At 45.0% G+C, this 17,872-nt stretch overlaps 1 protein-coding gene across 2 annotated transcripts in view; it reads left to right on the forward strand.

Moving 5' to 3' along the window:
- Positions 1–17,872, forward strand: part of SOS4 (pfkB-like carbohydrate kinase family protein) — a 215,922-nt gene that overhangs the window by 14,182 nt on the left and 183,868 nt on the right. For both annotated transcript variants that reach the window (XR_015691438.1, XM_087682182.1), the window contains exon 2: positions 11,323–11,416. Coding sequence is in view for 1 of the 2 variants with exons in the window: in XM_087682182.1 (XP_087538308.1) it covers positions 11,323–11,416 (94 nt within the window). In the remaining variant the exon portion in view is untranslated. The remainder of the gene's footprint in view (positions 1–11,322; positions 11,417–17,872) is intronic.

Genomic DNA, 17,872 nt, shown 5'->3' on the forward strand with positions numbered 1-17,872 from the left:
TGGTGGGTCAGGGACTGCATAGGGGGATGTATGACACAACTTGGATATGTAGAAGCAACTAGCAGTGAGGATGCATACAATCGGTACCAAGATCTATCACACCTCAATTTGTTAGTAAACCATACATCTAGTAGGCATAGATATAATGCATGTAGTAGGTCTTAGGAAGAATAAAAGAGAACTGCCAAACACATGACCGACTGAGCAAGGGTAATGGAGCTCAATACATAGCCAAGTAGTGTGTATACATCACTGTCATCTCATTGACAGAGATAAGTATCGACGTCCAAGACATGAATCAAATCAGTCCACTAAAAGGTAACTACATTGAGTAAACATAAAGAGAGCATGTACGTATATCAAAGAGTCCCATTGTCTCAATGGACTAAGCTCAACTGCATAAAACCCAAAGCTTTGCTCAAATGCAAGATATCCAAGTAACTCAAGTGACTCCCATTGAAACAAAAAACGAATGCCAATTGAGCAAGACAAGCTCAATACATGAAGCACATAAGCATCCGGAAGCTAAGATACATCAAGACCATACATTCGAGAGCAATATATGCAGTAAATCCTCAAGCTCGTAAGTGTAGAAGCATTGTAGCAACTGACCAAAGGTCCAAAGACATGTAACTGAGCTCAAATGCGAAGCTCAAGACATTCTATAAGCATATCCAAGTGTTGACTATCAATGGCATACATCAATACTTTGAATGAAGTACCCGAATGGCATCCAAGAACAATAGGCATAAACTTCTCTGTGCAAATGCTTGCTACCCACTATATTGTCAGAGTGCAGCGATGCGGAAGTGTAGGATAGAGACTGAGAGAGAGTGAACACAGAGAGTAGAGAGAGAGAGAGAGAAAAGGAGACAGTGTAAATGCAGAAAATTTGCAGTGTAGTATGCTGTATAAGAGTGCAGAAATATACAGGGGGGCATAGGAAATATCTGCGTGTGTCTCCAACTTGATGACCTCGATCTCCGTCAGCCCGAGCATAGTTTGTCTCAGCCAACAGATCCTGAATCAATGAATAAGAGTGTATGGCACCAACTGGCTTTATATATATATATATATATATATATATATATATATATATATATATAGAGCCAAAAATAGGAAATACCACCACCAGGTCGGCTGCATGTAATGCAGTCGACTGCAATAAAATAATCAGAAAAACAGTCCGATTGTGCAGAACTGTTGTCCCACTGTACCAGTGCCACGAGGCACCCGTCCGCCCTGCTGACGTGGCATCCTGCCGTACTGCTGATGTGCCACTTGCTCTGTTCGTACGACTCTGGACACTGCTGTCCAGGAGCTGACTCTCTAACACTCTCTCTCAGAGCCTGGACAGGTCAAAAGATTGAGGGATCTGGAATGCTACTGAAGAAGAGCTTGGGGAAGCGCCTTCGTAAACAAATCTGCAAGGTGCTCCATCATGGTGCGCGCCATCTCGATCACACTTCGGTTCTTCCGCTCCAAAATGCCATTCTCTTGTGGAGTGTTGGTGTTAGCAAACTCCTGGTGAGTGCCCCTATCTACACAAAAATGAGCAAACTCATTAGACATAAATTTACCTCCCTTGTCTGAACACAAGGTCTTCAGTCACTGGCCAGAATGGTTCTCCTCAAAGAGAAGCCAATTCTTGAAGTGAGAGAAAGCCTCTGACTTCAAATTCAAGAAATAGACCCAAGTCATCCTGATGTAGTCATCTACGATCAACATGAAGTACAAGCTCCCCTTCAAGGACTCGGTCCGCATCGGGCCACAAAGATCCGTAGATACAAGCTCCATGGGTGAAGTAGACCGCCTCGAAGCTTTGTTGGGAATCGCATCCCGATGTAATTTCCCACGAATGCAGGAGACACATGGTTGATGGCTCACCACTATATCCGGAAAACGGTGGACAAACGATCCTCGCGACGCCTTCCGAAGGTACTCATAGTTCAAGTGGCCAAACCGAGTATGCCATAGCTCGGACTGTGTCTGAGAGGTAATAAGAAGAGAGGCAAGAGCTGTGCAAGATCTATGGTCTTGGCTCCACCCTTTTTCTACGGGGTTTACTTTTCATTCCGCACAATATGCAACTACATGGTCGCGGTTGGACAGAATGTATATCATGCAGAATGATGATTTCCTTCCTGAGATGCTGGAAATGAAAGTCTTGCAGCAATATGCCTTGTTGGACCATTTCCCTCTTCAGCTTGAGATACTTGCACAACCCATTGCACCTTGTATGCAGGTGCTGGATAGACTCCCTTTACGTTTCAACTCGTCTTATTTGAAGCATCCAATCTTTCAGGGCTATATGCAGCAATTGATTGAGAGGTTTTTATTGGACTTCACCTCTGAGGGCTCGGCTTCCTTTGAACGACTGCTCTCTAATGTGCAGCGGGTTGCTCGGCAGTATGGGATCCATCACGCCTCTATTTGTCGGCGGCGACAACATGCAGCGGAGGACTTACTGGCTTTGGTTCGCTCACTGCTGGTGGACACCCCAGATGATGAATTTCTGTTGTCACTGGCGAGGCGTTTGGCTGATCTTATTAAAGAATTTTAGTTGAAATCTTATCACTAGGCCAAACTGCACAATTTGACTGACAATTTGCAAGATAGTGCTTGTCAGACTCATAAGTTCTTTCGCGCCTTGCATGTTTCTCCTGCTCGAGAAAACATGACTAGACTTCAGGATTCAGAAGGTTGAATGGTCCATTGATCCGCAGACCATTGTCAATATGTGCAGGAATTATTTTCTGGATCTTCTTGGTTCTTCTCCGTCGCCTTCTGACCAGATTACGCATGCACTGAGCGTCTTCTACGATCTGGTCCGCCATCAGGTTCCACTTGATATGCAAACTACGTTGGAAGCAGATATTTGTGAGGAGGAGGTGATGGGTATTTTGTTACACCTGCCTAAGGATAAAAGTCCTGGTTGGGATGGTCTCACCAATGAATTCTTTGAGAGCTTGGCTACCCAGCTGGTGAAGCCATTGGTGGCTATGTTTCAGCAGGTTTGGGAAACAGGGGTCATGCCTTCCTCATGGAAAGAAGGCCTTATCAAACTGCTTCCAAAGGTTCCTTCGCCGTCAATGTTGTTGGGTATCTCACACGCCTTACTTACGCCTACGCTCATATGGGAGTGTGCGGGTGATCACTAGGACACTGGGGCACTTTTTACTCTCGGTAGGAGAGGTTTTTTCCCCCAGATTATGTGTACTATTTTGTATGTGCTTGTGGTGCACACTTACGGGCACTTACTGTGTTCGGGTGTGAACAGCCCCTTATAACCCTAAGGTATAAGGGTTATCATTTGTACTTTCAGTTTACACTCTATTCAGTACTATTGCATTGGGTGTCGTGCTCAACTCTGTCTCACACTCTCACACTGTCTACTGCACTTCAGCTGCACCTCGATCCTCTCCCATCTGACATTTGGTATCAGAGCTCGGCTCAGAGCAGTCTTCAGTCTGCAGTCTGCAGCCCCCGCCAGTTCTGCCCCAGCCACCTGTTCCTGCTCAGTCCGTCAGCGCGCAGCACCAGACGACTCCTCTGCCCAGCGTGCAGCTCCAACAATCAGCGCGCCACCTGTACCTGCGTGCTGCCACCTCTGCCCAGCGAGTCCTCTGCCCTGTGTCTGCCCAGAGTGCCCCTGCGCCCAGTCCTGCCTGCGCAGCCTCCCTGCGCTGAGCTAGCCTGTGCCGTCAGCTCCAGCTGCCAGCGCGACACCTGTCTCCACCACCCAGTCCTGGGTGCCGCCTCCTCTGCCCAGCGCGCGCCCAGTCCTGCCTGCGCGTGTCACTGGACCTGCACGCCTGTACCTGTGCGTCAGTCCGACTGTACCCAGCAGTCATTATCTCGGGAATCGTGCCCGTCGTCAACACGCAGAGGTAACATTCTGCACTTTTCTTTTACACAGGAGTTCGTGCAACAGGTTCAGGTTCAGCATTGGGAAACGTGCTGAACAGCAGGTTCAGTTTTCAGCATTGGGAAACGTGCTGTGTCAGTCTGTGACACATTGAATGCACATTTTGGGGCTTTTGTAACAGACATTTGTGACAGAAATTTTGGGCAGAAAATTTTGGGGCTTTTGATGTTCTAGTGCTGCTGAGCACTAATTGCACCTTGGGAAGCGTGCATCAGTGACAGTTTTTTTTGACAGAGTACCCTTTGCACATTAATTGCAGACTTGTGTTTGCTGCAATTTCTGGAAATTTGCAGATTTCCAGCCCGTACTGCATTGACATTGCTCTATTACCTTTTGGGAAATAATGGCAAATCAGGGAGGAGATGTATTCACCTATGTGTCCAAGGAAGACCGATTGGATGGGAACAATTATTCCCTTTGGTCTTTCATGATGAAGAATGTATTAGTGGCCAAAAATTTGTGGGATTATGTCAGTGGAGAGGAAGCACGACCGGGAGTTGTGGCTCCCGCTACTCCTCCTCCAGGAGGACGTGCAAGAGGGCAACCTCAGCCCCCTCCACCTCACCCCGCTCAGCCACTTCCCCCAAGAACTGCAGCTCAGAAAACTTGGGATACACGGGATGCACAGGCTATGTCGCTGATTGCATTGGCAGTTCAGCGTTCTATCATTCCTCATATTCGTTCAGCAGCTTCTTCACAAGAAGCTTGGTTGACATTGGAGCAGATGTTTGCAGGAAAGAATGAAACTCGCATCTCTTTCTTGAAGAAAGAGCTAGAGACTCTAAAGATGAATGAGGGTGATTCTATGCAGGATCATCTCAACAAAATTCAGGACTTGCGGGAGCAGCTCATGAATGTGGATGAGTACTACTCAGATGCGCAGCTGATTTCTACGACATTGAATTCACTGCCTCCCTCTTACTTGGCTTTTCATACTGCCTTGAACCTCACTATGAGGATTTCGAAAGAGCCCATCACTTTCATTCAGCTTGTCAGTTTGCTTCTAGAGGAGGAACAAACTAGACGGAACAGTGGTGTGGATGGTATAGCCTCTGAGCAGGCTTTTATGTCAAGGCAGAAGGGTAAAAACAGCCAAGGGAAAAATGCTCCGCAGAGTTCTGGTAGTAGTAACACTTCACAGACAAGTCAGAAACAGGGGGGCACGCAAGCCAAGAAAGGAAAATGCCATTACTGCAAGAAGCCTGGCCACTACATCACTGAGTGCAGGAAGCGCATCGCCAAAGAGAAGAAGAAGGAGTCAGGGATGTCTGTTTCTGCAGCTCCTTCCACTGCTAGTGAGTCCGCGTCCTTTGTTGCAGACAGGGACTATTGTTTTTACACTTGCAGTTATGATGTCTCTTGGGCTGATAGAGCATTTAGCTCTACAGAGGATGCTGACACTTGGTTCTTTGACAGTGGTGCTTCACGGCATATCACATCTCGTAGAGATTTGTTTGCTTCTCTTGGTGCACCTCCCGTTGGGAAGTCTGTTCAGTGTGCTAATAATGCATCATACCCTGTTCGTGGTATTGGGGAGATTCAGCTTACAGCCATTGATGGCTCTATTCTCCGCCTACAGGATGCTTTGTATGTGCCTGGCATTAAGAAGAATCTGCTTTCCATTTCTTCTATGGCACGTTGTGGTTTGCAGGTCACCTTTGATGATGACCGTTGCATGGTCCGTGACAAGGAACACATGACATTGGTCTTGACAGGTTCTCTGTGTCATGGGTTATATGAGTTGGATGCTCTTTCGGTAGATCAGTCTGCATATTTGACATCCACTCTTACTCCTGCTATGTTAGAGGCAGAGTTATGGCATGCTCGTTTGGGGCATGTAAACTATGGCAGCTTGATGCTATTACAGCGTACTCAGATGTTGGATGGATTACCTCTCTTGGAGAGACCTCCTGAGCATTTATGCGAGGGTTGCATTTTGGGGAAAATGCATCGTTTCTCTTTTCCCCGTGATGTTGCTTTTAGAGCAACAGCCAGATTGCAGCTTGTGCATTCGGATGTTTGTGGGCCCATGCAGACACAGTCATTGGGTGGTTGTTACTATTTTGTAACATTTATTGATGACTTTACACGTTTGTGCTGGGTCTACTGCTTGAAAAAGAAGTCAGAAGTGTATGATGCATTTTTGGCTTTCAGTGCACTTGTGGAAACTCAGTCTGGTTGCAAGATTAAGACTCTCCGTTCGGACCGAGGGGGGGAATACATGTCCTCTATGCTGAATTCTTATTTGCAGCAGAAGGGCATTATCCATCAGTACACTACTGCATATACTCCACAGCAGAATGGGGTAGCAGAGAGGAAAAATCGGTCACTCATGGAGATGGCCAGATGTATGCTGAAGGCAAAGAGTTTGCCTCATAGTTTTTGGATGGAAGCCGTCATGTGCGCTTGCCACATTTTGAACAGATGCCCTACCAAGGCCTTGAAAACCGTCACACCTTTTGAGGCTTGGCACAGCCGCAAACCTTCTGTTGGCCACTTCCGTACTTTTGGGTGTCTTGCATATGCCCATATTCCACAGGTACTTCGAAAGAAGTTGGACAACAAGGCTGTAAAATGCATCTTTATGGGATATAGCAGCGAAAGCAAAGGCTACAGACTCTATGATCCCGTGACCAAGAAGGTTTTTGTCAGCAGGGATGTTGTATTTGATGAAAAATCAGAATTATCCTTGGCTGGTTTTGATACATATCAGGCTGCCCGTGATGTCTTTGAAGGGCTGCTGCCCATCACATTTGGTGATTCAGCTGGTACTTCAGCAAATGAACCTAATGTTCAGCCAGCTGCTCCTATGGAACATGCAGAAAATCAGCACATTGCTGAAACTGAAATTCAGCAGGAACTTGTACACAGTCAGGAAGCAAGACAGGTGCCTAGATGGTACACGCAGACTATGAGAGATAGTCATTTGGAAACACCCTTGGCTGGTCGTACTCGAAGGCAAACTCGACTGCATGATTCAGCACATTCCATGGAGTTTGTTATGGCAGCATGTACTCATGATAATGAGGAGCCTGAATGTTTTGAGGATGCACGACATAGTGTGCATTGGATGGCAGCCATGCAAGCTGAATTGGATTCTATTCATAAGAATCATACTTGGGATTTGGTGTCTTTGCCAGTTGGCAAGCGTGCCATTGGTACGAAATGGGTCTACAAATTGAAAAGGAATGCAGATGGATCCATAGATAAGTACAAGGCACGGCTGGTAGCTAAAGGCTACGCACAGAAAAAGGGCATTGACTATGAGGAGACCTTTGCTCCTACCTCCCGTATGACGACCATTTGGTCTATGATTGCCTTGGCTGCACATTTTGGTTGGAAAGTGCATCAGCTGGATATAAAGACTGCATTCTTACATGGGGAACTTCAGGAAGAAGTGTATGTACAGCAGCCCATTGGTTTTGCAGTTGAAGGCTCAGAAAATTTAGTATGCAAGCTGAAAAAAGCTCTATATGGTTTGAAACAAGCTCCACGAGCTTGGTACGCAAAGATAGATGCTTTCTTGCTTAGTCAGGGGTTTGTAAACAGCCCATCTGAGTCTACCCTTTATGTACATAAAGAGGGGGGATCCATGCTGATTTTGTGTCTATATGTAGATGACCTTTTGCTCACTGGAACACATGCTGATCAGATTTCAGCATTCAAAAATAATTTACAGCAAACTTTTGACATGTCTGACTTGGGTATTTTGCACTATTACTTGGGCATCCAGTTTGTACATGATGCTAGAGGCATTGGATTATGTCAGTCAAGGTACATTGGGCAACTTCTTGAGAAGTTTGGCTTACAGGATTGCAAGCCAGTTTGTACACCCATGGAACCTGGGCTCAAACTGTCATTACATGATGACAGTGATTTGTTTGATATCCATACTTATGCTCCAGCAGTGGGATGTCTCATCTATCTATGCCACACTCGGCCAGACATACAGTTTGCCGTTTCAGTTTTGAGCAGGTACATGCATCAGCCTCATATGTCGCATTGGCAAGCTGTGAAGCGTGTGTTTCGTTACTTGCAGGGTACTAGAGCTCTTGGATTGCTTTATGCCAAGGGGGGACCACTGCAGTTACATGCTTACAGTGACTCTGATTGGGCTGGTGATTTTGATACTCGTCACTCCACTAGTGGCAACTGTTTCTTTCTTGGCTCGTCATGCATTTCTTGGCTTAGCAAGAAACAATCCACTGTTGCCACGTCGTCATGTGAAGCTGAGTACAAGGCAGCCTTCACTACTGCAGTTGAGTGCGTATGGCTTAGACGCTTACTTGCTGATTTGGATGTATCTGTTACGGAGCCTACTCCTTTATATACTGACAGTCAGAGTGCCATTGCAGTGGCACGGAACCCTGTGTTTCATGCTCGCACGAAACACATAGAGATTCACTACCACTTTGTAAGAGAGAGGCTACATGCAGGTGATATCAGCCTTGTCTACTGTCCTACCACCAGCAATGTGGCAGACATCTTCACCAAAGCTCTTCCACGAGACAAATTTGAAGCATTTCGCGATGCTTTGAATTTGACGCCCTTTGGTGGCGGATGATCCTTGTACACTTGATCACTCTTCACTCCAGGGGGGTTTGTTGGGTATCTCACACGCCTTACTTACGCCTACGCTCATATGGGAGTGTGCGGGTGATCACTAGGACACTGGGGCACTTTTTACTCTCGGTAGGAGAGGTTTTTTCCCCCAGATTATGTGTACTATTTTGTATGTGCTTGTGGTGCACACTTACGGGCACTTACTGTGTTCGGGTGTGAACAGCCCCTTATAACCCTAAGGTATAAGGGTTATCATTTGTACTTTCAGTTTACACTCTATTCAGTACTATTGCATTGGGTGTCGTGCTCAACTCTGTCTCACACTCTCACACTGTCTACTGCACTTCAGCTGCACCTCGATCCTCTCCCATCTGACAAATGTTGCAACATTGGAGACCAATTTCTTTGATGGGTGCGATGTATAAAATCTTTTCCAAAGTGCTGGCGAATTGGCTCCACAAGCACCTTCCAGCTATTGTGCATCCTCTTCAATATGGTTTCATTAAGGGCCGCAACATTCTGCATAATATCTTAAATGTGCAAATGGCTATTGACTATGCAAGGCACTCTAGTCAGGAAGTGGTATTGATTCAATTGGATCTGGAAAAGGCTTTTGACTATTTAGACTGGTCTTTCATTGCAGAACTTATGTCTGCCATGGGTTTTGGTACTCGGATGTTCCGATTGATCTATACCATTAGTGCTGCGGCCTCTTCGCGAGTTATGCTCAATGGTGGTGTTACAGAGCCATTTGTCCTTGCACGCTCGGTGAGACAGGGTTGCCCTTTGAGTCCTCTCTTCTTTGCCTTGGTGACCCACCCGGTTCTTTCAATGTTATCTTCAATGGCAGCTTCTAATCAGTTGGCCGGATTGTCTCTTCCTTTGGGACAGCACTTCATTAGCCAATCTTTGGCTGATGATAGCTTTATGATTTTGCGTGCAGACAAGGACAGCAAGGCATCAGATGTTTGGACGCTCTTTGGTCAGGCTTCTGGTCTTCGTATCAATGCCTTCAAATCAGCCATTCTCAGTTGCACGGAGTTTGATTTATAGTCCTTGGGTTGGCAGGGTCAGGTTGTTCCCCGTGGCTCCATTGTCAGGCATCTTGGGTACCCGTTGGGTGTTGATGTTCGGCCAAAGCAACTATTGGAGTGGATTTCACAGAAACTAGCAGCTAAGTTTATGTATTGGAAGTCACAAGCGTGGCCCTTCCATGTCCGCCTCAAAGTGGCTCAGACAATTATGCTGCCAATGCTCACATATTTCTTGCCATTGTTGCCGTGGACTTCTACTACTTTGAAGGCTCTCACTTGCTCCATTCGTTTCATGTTATGGAAGAAGGATTCATTGCACGCAGGTATTCTGTGGATTTCGTGGTCACATACATGTACCCCCAAACGCCTGGGTGGTGGAGCTATTTTGGATGCCGAAACTCATATGCTGGCACTTCGTTGGTCTCTTTTTCGCGCCATGTGTGTGGATCATCACCTGTGGGCCATTATAGCCCGTTATTTTCTTGAGGACAGCGGGCTTCGGTATGGTAATACCCAACTTTGGAGCTATTGGTGGCATGCCCTTAATGCAGACTCTCGGTTTTCTAGTCCGTCCTCTCTGTTACTGCATTTGGTCGGCTCCTGGAAAGTTGTGCTCCAAAAGGTGCGTTGGTATCTAGTGGAGGACCGCTTGCATACTAACTCTTTTCAATTGGAATTGTTGGCAATCTCGAGATTACTTTCATGGGAAGACAAACATGAGCTCAGACCAAAATTTAACCGCATGGCCCGTTTGGGTGTGACTTCAGTTGCAGATGTCACCCTTGCCAGTCGTAATGTCTTCATATCGTTTGGTACTGCCAGGAGACTTTTCAGAATCCTGCGTGGATAGTGCGATTTATGGGAACTGCTTTTGTTAGTGCTTCAGAGCAGGCAACCCTTTCCTGCCCTTGCTGTGGATCGTCCTTGGTAGGACTGGGACCTTGCAGGCTGGTTGAGTCTGGAAAAGGCCTCTGCTAATCAAGTGTGTCATCTTCTGATTAAAGATCATCAATGGCTGGGTGTTAAAGCTAATACTGTATGGGGATTGTAGAAATCTCAGTCATGGTGGAAGGCAACCATGATGGAGGGCTGGTTGAATAAGACACCTTTCAAATGTAAGGTCTTTCTTTAGCGGGTGATGATTGGTGGTCTTCCTCTTGCCTCGGCCCTTTCCAAGCGTCGAATCTCGAACGGCAATTGTTTCTTCTGCACCACTACTATGGAATCGGCCTGACATCAATTTATTTCTTGCCCGCTCGCTAAGAATATCTGTTCGCTCTTGTCACAGGTTTGGCGCGCGGTGGTGGGGTTCTCACTAACCCCTTTCGATTGGGTTTTTGGGCGCCCAAAATACCCCACACCGCCCCAGTTGCATATGAAGATCTTATTCCACTTTTTTAGATACTGGGGATGCTGGCACAATTGGACCACTCGGAATGCCTTTCTTTTTGATTCGACCTCTAATGTACCGAGACACATTGCCAGGCTTAAAGGTCTCTTGCATTGGTAGATTGATCGCATTCGGCACTCGGGCTTGCTCCCTCGGGAGGACTTACTTCCTTGGCATATGGCAATTTCCGCTGGGTCTTTGCCATGACTTGTGTACCTTTTTCGTGGCTTCCCATTGGGATTTTATACATGTTGGCTTAGAGCCCTCGTGTATCTTGTAATCATGTAAACTTGTACTTTTTTTCGTAATTAATAATACAATTACCTTTTACGGAGAGAGAGAGAGAGAGAGAGAGAGAGAGAGAGAGAGAGAGAGAGAGAGAGAGATTTGACTTGATTGCCCAACAGGGTTATGTTGGAAATAAGGCTGCTGTGTTTCCTTTGCAACTTCTTGGTTTTGATGTGGACCCAATAAACTCTGTCCAGTTTTCGAATCACACAGGTCAGTGAATTAGAACAAATTGCTTTGTGTTGGTGAAAGATCTTTTCAAAAATTGTCAGAGAATAATTTAGAGACTTGACAATATAGGAATCAAACATAAACACATAATTAATATCTCTTTGTACACTTCAAAGTGCTAGAAATCACCTGAAGAGTTTGTGGAGAATTGGAAATTGCTTGTGCATCAAGGCCATCTTTGATGTATATGGTGTTGCCAAGGGAGTGGAACAATGTTAAATAAAGTGAAAAGATGGTGAAGGAGAAGAGGTAGAAGGGTGGACTATTATTTAGGCTTAGCTGGTTTGCTTATTTTAGGGATTGTGATACACATGAGAAGGAAGAATGGAGGAGCACTTGAGGCCAAGAGATTTAAACTCTTCTTTGGCTATTAGCACCACTAGTTTGGTAGTGAACACTTGGCTAAAATACAGGGATGTTGTTTCTTAGGGCACCTATGGGGAAATTGTAGTGATTGGGGACACAATTTAAGGTGTCAAAGTGCTGCGATGCAGAAGTAGATGACTGGACTGACTGAAAATGTTTTCAAACACAAAGAGGAGAGAGAGAGAAAGAGACAAAAGAATAGTGAATACTATAGAGAATGAATGCTGAATATAGAAGGTAGAATATGTACAACCGTTTGTGTGTGTATGAATAGCCAGGGATCTCTCACCCTGCACAAAACTGAAGTGAATGTTTGAGGGCAGGCTGGGTATAAATACCCAAAAGAATGCACCGAAAATATGCAGAGGACCTGCATTTAACGCAGCAGCTGACTGCTACATAAATCTGTCCGATTGCTGCATCTGGCCAACCTGGTGCCAGGTCCGATTGCTGCCTGCTTGCTGAAAACTGCCTGCGCTTCCTGCCCTGATCTGGCGACTGCACATACTAGCCTAGTGTAGCCTTCCTGGAGGGACCTAGAAGGTTCTAGCCTAAAGGTAGGGCCACTATTGCACACATCCTTCAGTATAACATTGCAAAGGGAAACTGTGAGGAGGGGGAGAAGCAACACAACAATCGGGAGCCCCTAAAATGGTGGCTCAATGACCCTGTGATGTGAAGTCCAATACATATGAACTATTAGATTAGTCTACTATAACCTCAATTATCCTAGAAGGTGCTGATTGAGGGGGTTGTCCATAAGCCACGTGTCTAGTGGGTTGTTATTGGGATGGGTGGGAACCAAAAGGAATTGGGGTGCTGGAAGCAAGTGCCTCTTGGTTGCCCAAGGGGAGCACAACTTGTGGGTGTAGTTGAGGTCTGCTGAGGAGAAGATCTAGGAGGATGACCTTGGGCCTTGTTATGATACTCTTTGTCCACATGGCTCAGGTGGTGGTAGTAAGTGTAGTATGTATTCTTCTTAAGTAAGTGTTGCTTGAATTGGTTTAGTTTCTTTGTTTCTATTGGAAGTAGGGGTGTCTTGCCTTCCAATCTTGCGAGTTCTTGTTACCTTTGGACTTACCCTTTGGGGCATTTTTGGTGGAATTAGTTATGTAGTTGAGTGTAACAGAAGAGTTGACATTTGAACTATTGACTTTTTAGATAATCCCTTCCCTTATCTAATGTGCTGGGTTGCAGCAGGCTGCCCTGCTGTCCAGCACCCCGGGGGTTAGTTTCCAGCTTGTGTTTGGCTGCTGCATAGGTTACCCAACACTTGATCACCTATCAAAGGACGACGTACCAGTGAGACAGTAGGGTTTGCCGGGAGGAACACGGAGTGAACTTGGTAAACACTGAGAAGAGAAGAGAAGAGAGAAGAAACTCTGATGAATGGAATGATGAGGATTTGAATCATGGAGTGAATGTGATACAAGGGAACAAGGGTGGTGTAGCACAAGGAAGATGATGAAGATAGCCATGAACCACGAACCGCAATGTCCTCCTGAAGGGGTGTGAAGGCAGTGGAGAGGTTGGAGAGAAGAGGTGATGGACTGAATGAATCAGCTGTGTATAATGAGTAACAGAGGCAGCCTATAAATAGGCAAGAGATTGTCTAGGGTGGCCCCGCACTATGGGCGCCCAACCCCTTTTTTGGGCTGTCCACTGTGAAACCCTAAACGCAAAACGCAAAATCCTAAATGCAAAACGCAGAACGCAAACTGCATGTGAAGGGTTTCTCAACATCACCCTCTACTAGCTGCTACGCGGTCTTTCTTTGTTGCCCATGATCAATTCATGTCATCTTCTAGGTGGTACACTGTTGCATTTACCAATTCCAGCCCTCCAGATTGCTGTGTTTTGGTTACCAGCGTGCTTCCCTTACATTATCAACATAATTTCAGCTCTGACTGGTAGTTGTAGCACATGAAATTTGTCTTTGGTGGATGTCACTCTTTGACTATTCCCATTGCTCTGCCTTTGAGCATCTTGTACACTCTCTCCATTATTTATAGCATTAATTCATTCACTTCAGAGCTCTCTTTCTTCTTTGTTTGTGTTTGTGTTTTTGCACTTTTGTCTAAATTATTCTGTTTTATTTGTGTTCGTACATTTTGTGTTTTCTTAGTGCAAACCCTAGCATATTTTCATTGTAAAGAAATGCTCTACCACAAAAACACAACACAATCATATGACAAATGCACAAATTGATAAAGAAACATAGTTAGGTTTTGGGAACTTAGAGAAAATGAACACAATGAGTGATAAAGAATGAATATTGAATAGAATACAATGCTCCATCCAGCAACACTATGTAGTGAAGAATATTGAACCTTGAACTCTTATGTCTCAAGGATTGGGGTAGAGATAATGAGCTAGAGAGTGTGTTGTACTTTAATGGATCTGGAAGTGTAGTAGGCAGCCTACGGATGTGTTTGGCAGCAGCAAACATAGTTGTGTGAAGTTGGATTAGTGTGAGATGAGGAGTAGACTATCTAGAAATTGCAAAGACAGTAGTATGATGATGATTTGGTAGTTGGCGATGATCCCAGACAGTGAAATGTAACCAAGTGGAAATCAGGAAGGGTGGCAGTTGGATGATCAACATGCAACTAGCAATAGAAGGCAAAACACAAACTTTTGGGTGATGTCCAATAGTAAATGGAGCCTTTGGAGCGGATAAACAATAGGCAATAGCTGGAATGGATATACGTAGTAGTTACCTTCCTATATGAGAAGAGGACTGGAAACAGTCAAAATCTACAGTAGAAGGCTAGGAAGTAGGCACTTGATTGTAGAAGCAATGATGGATAGCTCTGGCTGAGATATCCTCCATGAGTGGGGTGTGGACAACAAAGCTCTAGCACCTGTAAGTTGCAAAAACGAGATTAAGATTGGATGGAGGGCAGCATGCGTATTTATAGAAAGTTTGGGTCCTTTCAACACAATTTGTGCTTATGGGACATAAACACTCTCTAGTAATGCATTTTTAAAAAATAAAAAGGTTTAATTTATTAATTAATAATGTTTTGGGATTGTTTTAAAGAAGCTAATGTATTTTCAGCTCAACAACCCCTCTCAGGCCCAAAACTAAAACTAGAAACGAACTCCACTAGCCCAAGTCCAAATTTTCTTTTCTTTTACTCCCAAGGTATCTCATTCCAAAGTAGCCAAGCAAAAGGTGCATGTCGGTTGCCTAGTGACCTACCGAGACTAAAGGCATGATGATAATCTTACCAAGGGAGCCTAAGTGATGACCCCAGTGAGATCAAGGCATTTGACAAAGAGTGCTCATCGGTTGCAAGTGGTCTACTAGGATCTGCAAAGGTAGATGGAATCACAATGAACTTTTTTGGTCTCTTTTTTTCTTGGCGGGCTATTGTTTGTTTTTGAGTTGTGTTTAGCTTTAAGTGAGGGTTTTCAATTAGTCTTCATGTAATCTGTGCCCCTTTGGGGAGAATAAAGAGATGGTTAGACCCAAGACCTTCATAAAACAAACAAGCTATCCCAACCACCACACTATGTTAGTGATGAAGAAAGCTAAGAGTGGAAGCAAGTTAGGCAAGTTGAGCAAGCAAAGTAAGCTAAGAGAGATTACCCTAGGAGATTGCCATGTGACTTGTTGTAATACAGTGGATCTAAAATCGACCATTGCAAAAGACCGAAAAGGGATAAATGTGCATAGATGCATGTTTGCAAAAACATAATGCCAATGCATAGGGTGATGTAAAGGCAATGTAGATCGTCATACTCATGCAAAATGCAATACAATAGTACCACTTGGACAATGCAATCGTAGGGGAATTATTACCTTACCCAAGTGTCCTTTTGCAATCATAGTCATCGAGGATGTGGATAATGATACAATGTACAAATAATAAATGTTTGTGAAGCAATAATAAATCAAAATCCTGTTATTCTCGAGAGACAAAAGTTGCCTCCTCTCAATGTGGAAGGGAAAGTCAGAGGGAATCACCTTCTCCTTGTCAGTCCGAAGCAGTAGGGGAGGGTGCACCCATGCCGATAGTTAGCACAACTAACAAAAAAAAAAGAGGTGAATTGCATGGTGGGTGCAAAGGTCTCTTGATAATCTATTCCATCTTTTTATCGAAAACCTTGCACTAGAAGGCGAGCCTTGTATTCATCCAAAGTTCCATCAACTTTCAATTTGGTCCTAAAGATCCAGCTGGTCTCGATGACTTTCTTGTGGCTTGGATGATCCATCAAGTTCCGAGTCTCATTTCGGTCAATGCTCACAAGCTCCTTTTCCATGGCCTCTCGCCATTGGAAATGCTTTAAAGCCTCTCGTTATGTCTCCAGCTCAGAATGCGCTATATAATCTGCTATAAAGACAGACGTAAATAAAACACTAGGTGCAAGCTAGGGAGATCTTCTAGGGCCCTTTAGAGTGGAATTTGGTGGAAGGATTCTTGAAACTTGCATGGTTAGCTGGTACTAGTAAGTAAGGTAATAGATCTTGCGGAGAAGGCCTATGTGTTGATGACTCTGCAGTTGCTCAAGAGCTTGTAGTAGAACCATCTCCAATGTGGAAGGAGGAGGGATTGGCTTTGAGGTCAGTGTAGTGCTATGTACAATATCCCTCTCATAAAAAAAAAAAAAAGATTAGCTTTGGGAGTGAGCTTTCCTATCTTATCATCAAGAGTGTGCATGTAGGCACAATGCCCAAAGACACTAAAGTGGGAAATGATAGGTTGAGTGCCAAAAAAATGCCTCGAAGGGAGTCCTCTGAGGAGTAGCCATAGTCAGGCAGCATCGGTTAAGGATGTATACCGAAGTGTTAATAGCCTTGACACGAAGGTGCTCAAGAAGTTTTGTCGCGAACATTATAGAGCATGCCATATTCATCACAGTCTAGTTCCTACACTCTACAACTCCATTATGAGAGGGGGAGTTGGTGTGAGATTTTGTGCTCTTCTAGAAACTCAGTGAATTCATGGGAGATAAACTCACCACCATAATGACTCCCCATATATCCTACTTGATGACTAGTGTGATTATATACAAGTAGCACCCATGAAGAGAAGTAGGTGAATGCGTTAGATTTGTGCTTTAGAAAATGCACCCACATATATCTAGAAAAATATCCACTATAAAAAAGAAGTACAATGTGCCATTAAGAGCGGCAATGGATGTCAATCCACAAAGATCAACATGGATCAATCTAAGAGGTGTCTCAGCTTTGTGTGTGGTCTATTGAGGGAATGGAGTGCGGTGCTGCTTCCCTAGTCGACAAGCTAGATAGACATCCTTAGATAGTTTTAGATGGGGGAGGCCCTCACCCATTTGACCACGTGATAGCTCATAGAGCAAGTCATAGCCAAGGTGTTTGAAGCGATACTCCCAAGGGCGCTTATTGTTTGTAGGCTCCCATGTGGTGGCTAAAGCTTGGAAGTAGTGGAACCAAGTTCTTGACTATCAGCCAGGAAAAAAACTGGTTCATCATGTAGAGGCCACTAGGCTATGCCTCGTTGCGAGCTATCACTAAACCAGTCTAAGAGTCTATGACCTCGACTCTGGCCATTGTAAAGAAAACTACTCGTTCCAATCGGCAAAGCTGCTCAACGGACAATAAGTTCACCCCAAGCTAGGGGGTATAGTAGACATTGTCTAGCCGAAGCGAGACCTCGGTTCTCATCAGTATCAAACTTGATGTGATCTAGACCATGGATCTTGACTCAGGAGTTGTTCCCATATCAGATATTTCCAATTGTAGGGGCTTGGGAGATATAAATATCCTAGATGGGGGTTATGTGATGCATGGCTTCACTTTCCATGATTGAACAAGAGATGATGTGCTCGATTGGGTAGAGTGGGCCTCTACAGTCACCTTGTTAGGAGGTAACTCGCGAATGTGGACTAAGCTCGAAAGCTCTGATGTCTCCATTGACACAAGGTGAGCCTCATGTGTAGGAGACCAGTCAGGCATTGCCCTTTGGAGTTGAGAACGATGATAGCTGTGATGACTGAAGCCTGACCGGTGGCAGTGTGGATTTGACCTCACCACTATCCTTGATTTTGATTGCCACCACCTTGTCTCCCTTGCGGGGGGGTTAC

The sequence above is a fragment of the Lygodium microphyllum genome, chromosome 7 (genome assembly GCF_053477565.2).
Source record: "Lygodium microphyllum isolate KBCC chromosome 7, Lygodium_microphyllum_v1.1.10, whole genome shotgun sequence".
Lineage (NCBI taxonomy): Eukaryota > Viridiplantae > Streptophyta > Polypodiopsida > Schizaeales > Lygodiaceae > Lygodium > Lygodium microphyllum.